The following is a 9,313-nucleotide window of genomic DNA, read 5'->3' as shown; positions in this document are numbered from 1 at the left end:
ACTCTTTTGTTTCAAACATACGGTCTTTTTCTCTTCCTCTTCTCATATGGGACTCCCATAATTCTCTATTCCTTCTGTTTGTAATGTCCCAGAGTGTTTCTTCACTCTTAAATTAATTTTTCTTTTCACTCCTGTGGCAGGATAACTTCAAATGACCTATCTTTTAGTTCACTGATTCTTTCTTCTGCTTGCTTGAGTTTGTTGTTGAATCTCTTTATTATATTCTTCAGTACAGTCATTGTATTCTTCAGCTCTAGTTGCCAGTTGTTCTTTTGATGGTTTCTATTACTGTGTTGAACATCTCATTTTGTTGATACATTTTTTTCCTGAATTTCATGAAGTTGTGTGTCTATGTGTATTTCTTGTATTTCACTAAACTATTTTAAGAGGATTATTTTGAATTCTCTCTACAAGAGTCCATAGATCTCTATTTCTTTAGAGAGTTTATTCATTTCTTTTCATCATCTCATGTTTCCTTGATTCTTCATGGTCCCTTATTTGTTGCATTGGTATGTGCACTGGTATTTGAGTAAGCAGTCTCTTCTTCCCTTCTTGGACTCTGTGGTCCATGGTGTTGCTTCACCTTCACATATATATTCTGTGATTTTCACAGTGAATTCTTGCCTGTTGATAGTCCTCTAGCATGTAAGTGTGGAAGGAAACCTGATCATGTCTTCAAAGTATTCTTTAGGAGGCATCTGAAAAATTGGGAGGTCTGTCTCTGTCATCAGAGGAGCTGATGGGAAATTGGGACCCTGCAATTACTTTTATATTATGAGAAACATTAAGGTACAGGAAGGGAACTTACATTTCTGAAGGAGGTAGTAGGTTCAAGGACCTTTTTTTCACAGTGTCTTGGAGATTACATGGGTGGTGGCCTTGGATGTTAACCTACATGTGGTCAGCAGTTTACAGAGAATTCTCAAGTGTGGCAAGCCCACGTCCTGGTATCCAGAGCTGAAAGGCCCAGTCATGATTTCTTCTAACACCTTGGTCCTCACCGCACAGTTCTTGATGTCTGTGAGCTCATCATCCTCTCCCTCCCTGGGGCAGAGGGAGAAGACATTAACTACTGGGCCCCTGAGTCTTTACAAGTGACCTGGCCCTGTTCTGAGCATACTGTAGCAGTTACTATCACCCTCATGGCACCCTGTAGAGGAGACACCATTATCCATCTTTTCAGTGAGAAATTGAAGCACAGGGAGATTAAGTAACTTGCCCAGGAGATTAAGTAACAGCAAGTGAGTAACGGACACCAGACTGTATTCATACATCAAAGATATTGTGGGCTTTTTGGAAAGAGCATATTTTGGCTAAAACCCCACGTATCTCAACCCATGGTGACAGATGAAGACCTGTCTGTGGGGAATGAGACTCATCATGTCTACATCCACAGGACACCAGGGTGCTTTGTCCTGGCGGAGCAGTATAGCTGCATCTCATACAGTGGAGCAGTGCTCACCAGGTAACAAACTCTCTTGCTAATCAACAACAAATCCCAACTCCTTTTGACTGTAAACCAAAACACAATATATGTGTCCAATTCAGTACAAAAGGGGCTCTTAACAATTTTGTGTTTTTGGTGCTTTAGATGTTGGTCTATGGGGGTGGGAGTGACAAAGTACTTCTGCAGAGCTTCCGGGCAGTAGGAGGGATCAGTGGCAGCATCCTGGAGAGTGACTGAGAGTGTATGGGTGGGAGATGTTGACCATGTGAACAGCAGCTACTGAGGGGGAAGCACTCCTGGCTGGGTTGAAGGCAGATCTTTGGGCCGCAGGACATTTGTGTGCAGTGGGGATTCATTAAGGTGAAGTTGGTGCACCTCCCCTGTGTGAAGAAGAGTAGAGAGAGAAGGTCACTGAGAAGCCATTGGAATTGGGAGCAGAAGGCTGTGGTTTCCTTGGCTCAAGGGGAGCAGGCTCAGGACCTGTCAGGATCCCCAGGGTGAGCCTTTGTTGATGCCCTTCCTCTCCCTGGGTGCTGGCCTCCAGCCTGCGCTCCTAATTCTAGACTCTGTTCAGATATTGGACATCTGCCCTCCCTTCCCTATGGAGCCCCGTTGTTTTGACTCTGGACTCCCTTTGCTCTGGTATTGAACTTGCCTGCTCCCCTCTGCACTGGGAGCCCGGTTAGCAAGGACAAGGGCTGATTGCCACTGTAGCCCCAGCATTGCCCAGGCTCTCTTGGTGAGTATGTGCCGAAGGGATGAGTTCTCACTACAACCCTCAGGCTGGGGTTGAGTCCACAGTGCAAGGGCAGGTGACGGTGCCCTCAGACGGGTGATGGGCTCTGGAGGCAGCAGCACATACAGACCCCTTGGTTTGGGTAGAGATTGATGCAGACCCTTTGGGACACGATAATCTGTCTGCAGCACCACAGGGAGGGTGGTGACCACACTGACCAGCTGACAGCATCTCTAGGCAGCCCTGGACTGGATTTGTCAATGGGACTCCAGGACCTCTGGACTTTGGGTTATTCGGACTCACCTGGACACTTTCTTAGCCTCACCGAAAATTGACCTAGCATTCTTCATAACTGCATTATTCAGTGGCATTTTATTATTTTATCCCTGTTTTTGTTAAAAAAAAAAGGGTAAGGCTTGGAGCGTTTCAGAAACTAGACTAACTTCGCAGATTTGGTAACAGGTTGAAGTCAGTACTTTCCTACGATCACTCCAGAAAATGCCAAAGGGACCTTTCCCCATCCCTGCGCAGTGCCCCGCAAAGCAGATTTCTGTGCCTTATATTGTCAGATCCAAAATGCCTCCTTGTGTCACAGAAATGACCTAAAGCCTCTACACAGGAGCACGTGTAACTAGAAGTGCCCATTCATTCATTCATTCATTCATCATCAGAGGGCTCGATGTGTGTGGACCACATGCAGGGGAACGACTGGATTTGGTGCCCTTGCAACACTCTGACCTGCAGGGCTGGTGTGCCTCTGTCCCCCACACCCTATGGGGTGACACTGGGTATCCTGTGAATATCTTGACCATTGGATTGATGAGGGCAGCACTTGATTTCCAGCCTTTCAATTCACCAAGCCCTACAGCCCCAGGGCATACGCACTGGCTGTTTCCTCCGTTTGGAAGGACTTCTCTGGATTTATTTTTATCAATTATTTCTCAGCTTAACTGTCACTCTCTCACAGATTCTGATCTGGCCAAAGAGGCACTCACTGAGATATTCATGACTTTCAAGTCTCTAGAGAGCTGTCTATAGAGACAGGTGGAGAATGGGGCTTCTGTGCAAGCAAGGCTTGGACTCAGAGCTCGATTCATACCCAGAGCCGCGAGCCCAGCTGTGGAAGGAGCCCCGACACCACTGTCACCAGACGATGTCTCTGCTGGGTGTGAGCATGCCTCAGGTGTGTCATCCGCAGTGTCCAGAGACTTTCAGGCCTATCCAGAGCTTCTAAATGCCCACCTGTCCAGCCACCAAGAGCCAGTGTTTTCCTGATTCAGTGAATGTGGTCAGTACAGACCTCACTACAGATCTTGGGACTGCAACATCCTCCAGGCCCCTGGCCCGGTCTGTACAAAAGGTCTCATAATGGGGACACCCAGGAATATGATGCCCAGGCAGGTGCTTCCCAAGAGAACCAGGAGCAAGGCCCTCCTCGGATCCGGAGGCCTGAGAAGGGCAGCTCTCTGATGGTTTGGGGGTAACCATCATGAGACCATGAGTGCTGAACTGAAAGGGGAGCAGAGCAGTGAGAAGGGTGGAGCCAGGCTCAGAATTAAAGTTCTGCTCTGCTGCTCCCATCCTTTGTGAGCTGGGACAAGTCACTCAGCCTCTCTGTGGGTCAGACCCGCCTCCATAAAGCTGGGATCTACCAGTACAGTAGTATCTACCTGTACATTTACTGGGAGGATTAAAGCAGTGAAAACATGGAAAGTTCTTGAGCAACTGACCCACAGGAAGGATGCAATAAAATTATCTCTCATTATTATTATTAAATAACAAGGATGACAAGTGGAGAAATTGGGCTTCTCCACATTGTCACAGGCACTGACACAAGGAGGGCATCTTTACTACCTGGTAAAAACCAGTCAGTGTCGACCAGACAACATTGGGGAGGGGGTGTCACTATGTCCTCCACCACTCCTGCAGCTGAGTGACCAGCCTGGGAGGATCTCATGGATGGGGTGCAGCCAGCAGTCCCACAGGGTTGGGTGGGCAGTAGGAAGGGACGATGGACGGGAGTCCCATAGGCCTCTCCAGCCCTTTTCGCTTAAGATTGGAATTGCTGGGCATTGCTCTGGAGAAGAAAGGTCCTGACATCCTTGAGACGAGGACGCAGGGGAAATGCACGGGCGCCATGTTGAGAATCGTCTGGAGGCTCATGAGCTCCAGGTCTCCACGCCTTGGGCGTTCCTCTCGGCAGATGCCTGGAGAGGGCTCTCTGACCCACAGTCCCGGGGGCAACTGTCAAGGGCAAAAGCAAGACCCCAGCCCACGGGGAGCATCCCTGTGCCCTGCTTACCGTGTCCCTGGGCGGACACCACATCAATGGCACCTGGCTGCAGTGCTGGACAAAGTCATAAAAAGTATCCAGTTTTCCCTGAAAAGCAGATGTGGTTGTGAGGAAGCTACAGGCACAGACGCTGCCTCCAGATGGGTGGTGTCCCCTCTGTCTCCCATGGCTCCCCAGGGCTGTGTCCCCACACACTGGCTGAGACAGCACTGCAGCCACCACCTGGGGCAGGGGGCTTAAGAACCTTCTGTTTGTTGGGAGCTCATCACTGTGGGTCACAGATTGTTTTGGATTCTGGAACAAATCAGTACTTTTGGTGTAGGAGGAGAAGTCGGGGCTACTTTTCAAAACAGTATGAAAGTTTGGAGGAGGTATGCAGTAGCCAAGGAGAGGTCCTCAAGGATAAAGGTGAGGGGGGCATGGGGACTGGGCAGGAGCTTGAAGAAGAGGGAAGAGGGCCTGACTTTGCGGGGCTCAGAGGGAGAAGGCAGGGAAGAGACCCAGTCCTTGCTCAGGGGGAAGGGTCCTGAAACGGGGCGGGGAGAGAGAGATGAGGAAACCAAAGAACAGGTGAAAACGTGGACATGGTGTGGGCGGAAGGTGGGGCCGGGCCTGCAGCAGGAACAAGCCCCTGGCAGGTGCTTCCTCCCTCTCTGGAAGGTGAGCTCTGGCTTCTCCGTGCCCTCACACTGACTGTCAGGGGAGATGCGGGGCCGGCCCTCCGGCTGCCACTTGAAGCTCCCAGGAGTACTAATGGATCCCACAGCGACAGAGGCAGGACTAAGGGGAGGAGGGCAAAGCTGAACCCAGAGATGGTGGGGTCTTTCTTCGTCACACCTGCCACCTGCGGCCCTCTTCGTCCCTGTCATCTCTCAGCCCCCTGCCAGCTGTGGTCTCAGTCACCTGGGGGAGGGGAGTGTCCTCAGGCCCCCTCCTCCATGTGGCCCTTGTCTTCCCATCTCAGGGGCCTCAAGGACAATGCAGTGAGCTCTCTCCGTCCCTCACTGAGCACACAGGAGCCATAGGCACTCCCGGGTAGTTTAATGCTGTTAAGATCTTGGCTCAAAAGTTTCTTTTCTTTTTCATTTTTTTTTTTCCCATGACCGGTGTGTGGCTGTTTGTCATTGTATGTTTTCACTCATCCAGTTACTGGCCAGTGAAACCAGGACATTGCCAGAGCTGATGACAACCTCTGTGAGAATCAGGAATCGGCCGGTTGTGAGGCAGCCCCCAACATCCAGAAATCTGGGCCCATCCCACGGGGAGGTCCCAGGTGCTGGGACTGCCTGGAGGCAGCGGGCACCTGAGCCTCCAGCTCTTTGTCCACCCCTGGGCCACTAGGGTCAGGAGGGCCTCTGGTTTTTCTCTGTCACCGAGGGGTGGGAGACCAGAGCCCATAAAGCTCATCTCCATCCAAGCCAGGTGTTTTAGGCCCAAGTCTGTGTGCATTGAACTGGCTCCCCCTCCTCCAAACCCCCAGCCTTGAGGGGCTCATCCCTCCCTTCCTAAGGGTCCTTGTCACCTCCATCTGTTTTATCCTGTCTTCTTGGCACCCACAGCAGGAGACAATCACCCTGGTCTGTACAGGGCATGGCTTCTAGAAAGAGAAAAAATTTGCAGGCTTTCTTGTCTGGCAGCTCCTGGGTGCAGACACATGACATCTGTTGCCTGGGCTCCTGTCAAGTACTGGCCAGTCAGCAAATGTTTGTTGGAGAATGAAGGACAAATGAGCAGGACCCGGCACTGTAAGAGAGTGGCCTCCATGTGAAAACACACCAACTCCTTTTGGTTTATAAAGATGGCTCTTCTCCAAACATCAACAAACTCTACCCTGTCCCCTTGGTTCCTGGTGGCCACCCTTGCAGGAGAAGCTGGGCGTGAGGCTGTGCCATGTGATGGAGGCTGGCAGGGGTGCAGGCATTAGCAGGAGACAGGGCTGTATTCACCTGACTCTGGCAGATCCCGCCTCCCCCGGCCACACTGCAGCCAGTGTAGACGTCAGCCCGGGCAGTGACCCTGTTTCCCACCAGATCTCAGGCCCAGGTCCGCCTGCCTCGGGACGCGGCACCCCTGCTCTAACTACTTCTTATGGGCCCTGGGTTGGGCCCCTACCCCGGGTCAGCCCCAGCCTCCTCACCTGACCCTTGGTCCCTGTGCTCACCTGCGCTGTGCCCCAACAGCTCAAAGTCAGGTTAGGACTCCCTCCACCCTCCTCAGCCCCCAGTCCCTAAAGGCCAACCCTGCCAAGACCCTCATCCTGACATGAGACAGGGATGAAGACCAAGGAAATGGATCCCAGCATACATCAGAGCCCGGGGAGGGGGACCAGGTCCCTGAAACCTGAGGATCCTTTTCCAAATGCTCGTGCGAGTCCTGGGAAGGATCAGTCTACAAAGAGTGTTTTTGGAATTGAGAAAAAGCCCATTTATACCAGGAGGGATCATAGCTGTTCCTGAAATAGGCTACCCCATGTTGCTGATTCAGTGATAAAGGCCCTGGTTCAGGCTGTCTTCGGAGGTGGGGAACCGTGTTGTCTGGGTAACATTCTGTGAGTCTCAGGTCCTCTCTGGGGTCCCTCCCTGCTCTCTGTCACCCTCTTCTATCTGCCACCTCTCTCTGCCCAGGTAGGTGGGAGCTGGAGGGGCAGGGGAGGGCATCTCCCCATACATGTCAGAGGGCCTCTCTGTGCAGGTCAGTGTGTGCATCAAGTATGCTGACAACATCACAACGAAACACACCACTTACTTTTTCTGGTTTCTGGGCTGGTGGTGGCTCCTTGACGATCTAGGATGTTAAAGAGACATAAACACAGGCTGGAAGGGGCATGGAGGGCTCTGGCTCAGCTATGCAGACAGGAGGGGACCTTGCTCGGCAGCAGTAAGGGATCAAACCTGGGCTTTGGGGTGTCAACCTAGGTGCCCACAGCCTGAGTGTGTGTGGCCAACAGGCTCCACCTCCCTGAGCCTCAGGCTCCTCGGTCATCAAAGGGGAATCGGTACCTCCGTGGAGGGTCAAGGGGGAGACAGGCAGACTAAGGCCCCTGGTCCCTGGTAGAGTTTTCAGCAGCAGCCCTGACATCATATGAAGACAAGAGAACACTCCCCACACCCCTCCTCCTCTCCCCTTCCCTCCCTCCCCCTGCAGCCCTCCCTGCCTCCCAGCCTCAGGGATGACAGGCCACCTCCCTCTCCCCCACCCCGCTTTCTCTCCTCACTTCTCGCCCTTTGCAGAAATCTGACCTGCTGGCTTCTATGCTGCTTTGCTTGTCCTTTCTCACTCTGCTTCTTCCTCTTCTTCACCCAGCTCTGGCCTGTGTCCTTGCAAACCCAGCCGGCCAGCGCCTCTGCCTTCCCTCCCACCCGGGGCCAGTCTCTGTCCTTTATCATTATCAGGACACCTGCCACACCCTCTGAAGGTGACATTTACCCTCAATGCTCCCCAGCTACCAATACCAGACCAGACACCAGATGGTGAGCTCCTGTGCGCAAGGGTGGCGGCTGCTTCATTTCTGCCCCTCTGTGCCCAGCACGGGGCCCTGCACATCCTGGTGACTTAGTGGTGACTGATGACGCAATGACGGAAGGCACCAGAGATGGACAGGGATCCATGCTGCTTTCAAAGGCGCAGCTGCCCCCGGGGTTCGCATCCTCCCGGCCAGCATCCTTCTCCCTTTGGGCCATCAGTGCCCTTGCAGACCCCTCTTTGTCCCCCAACAGCGGAGATTCCTGGGGCCTTGGTCTACCTGAGTCCTTCAGAAGTCTGACTGCTGTGGGGCAGCCCTGGTCTCAGGAGGTCTGGGGTCCTTTTGCCCCAGGGGCCAGGACAGCCCATAGGCCATCTCCCTGTGAAGGTGAAAGCACGAAGCAGGTGGCCCCCTAGAAGCCCAGGCTGTGTCTATGCCCGGGACGGGAGGACAGAGTCTGTGCCTTGTTTGCTGGTGTGAGGACCCCAGAGCTGACGGAACCTGACCACAGGCAGAATCATGGGGCAGGCATTGGCCTGGTCCCTCCGGGGTTGGTGAGGGCTGGATGCAGGCTGTGCGGGCAGGGTTCACTCACCCTCTTGCAGCAGCAGATGCAGACAAGCAGCAACGGTATCACGACCAGGGACGGGATGAGTGTAGGGTACAAGAGAGGATTGCTGGGAACTGGGCTCTGGGTGACAACCATGGGCACTGTGGTCTCCTCCTCTGTGACAACTGTAGTCACTGTGGTTGTGACAACAGTTGTCACGGTAGTTGTCATGGTGACAGTGGTAGGCACTGTGGTCTTCGTTGTCATCGTTGTTGTCGTCGTCCTTGTCGTCGTCCTACTGGTCCTGACAGTGGTAGGCGTTGGGGTCGTCGTCGTCCTTGTCGTCGTCCTACTGGTCCTGACAGTGGTAGGCGTTGGGGTCGTCGTCGTCCTTGTCGTCGTCCTACTGGTCCTGACAGTGGTAGGCGTTGGGGTCGTCGTCGTCCTCGTCGTCGTCCTACTGGTCCTGACAGTGGTAGGTGTTGGGGCCGTCGTCGTCCTTGTCGTCGTCCTACTGGTCCTGACAGTGGTAGGCGTTGGGGTCGTCGTCGTCCTTGTCGTTGTCCTACTGGTCCTGACAGTGGTAGGCGTTGGGGTCGTCGTCGTCCTTGTCGTCGTCCTACTGGTCCTGACAGTGGTAGGCGTTGGGGTCGTCGTCGTCCTCGTCGTCGTCCTACTGGTCCTGACAGTGGTAGGCACTGTGGTCACTGTGGTTGTAGTTGGGACAGCTGGGGGCTCCATAGTCTCATGCTGTACAGGGCACACATGCCAAAGTCCTGGGGTTGGCCTGGGTGATCTCTTCCCGTGAACCCAATATCCACTTC

The 9,313-nt window shown here is 53.2% G+C and overlaps 1 protein-coding gene across 12 annotated transcripts in view; it reads right to left on the bottom strand.

Annotated features, from left to right (window-relative positions):
* Nucleotides 1-1,246: 1,246 nt before the first annotated feature.
* Nucleotides 1,247-9,313, bottom strand: part of LOC309642473 (anthrax toxin receptor-like) — a 40,098-nt gene continuing 32,031 nt past the window's right edge. For 8 of the 12 annotated variants that reach the window (XM_082424054.1, XM_082424057.1, XM_082424056.1 and 5 more), the window contains 5 exons: nt 8,535-9,239; nt 7,222-7,260; nt 5,999-6,073; nt 4,486-4,563; nt 1,247-1,827 (listed from right to left, as the gene is read on the bottom strand). In XM_082424054.1, coding sequence (XP_082280180.1) covers nt 1,600-1,827; nt 4,486-4,563; nt 5,999-6,073; nt 7,222-7,260; nt 8,535-9,239 — 1,125 coding nt within the window. In that variant the 3' untranslated portion in view covers nt 1,247-1,599. Of the gene's footprint in view, nt 1,828-4,485; nt 4,564-5,998; nt 6,220-7,221; nt 7,261-8,534; nt 9,240-9,313 lie in introns of those variants that run through there. The other 4 variants (XM_082424051.1, XM_082424049.1, XM_082424053.1 and 1 more) reach the window with 4 other exon arrangements.

The sequence above is a fragment of the Balaenoptera physalus genome, assembly GCF_965194825.1.
Source record: "Balaenoptera physalus genome assembly, chromosome: 14".
NCBI classification, from domain to species: domain Eukaryota; kingdom Metazoa; phylum Chordata; class Mammalia; order Artiodactyla; family Balaenopteridae; genus Balaenoptera; species Balaenoptera physalus.
Note: the sequence above shows the minus strand (reverse complement) of the source record. Positions and strands in the feature narration are given on the sequence as shown.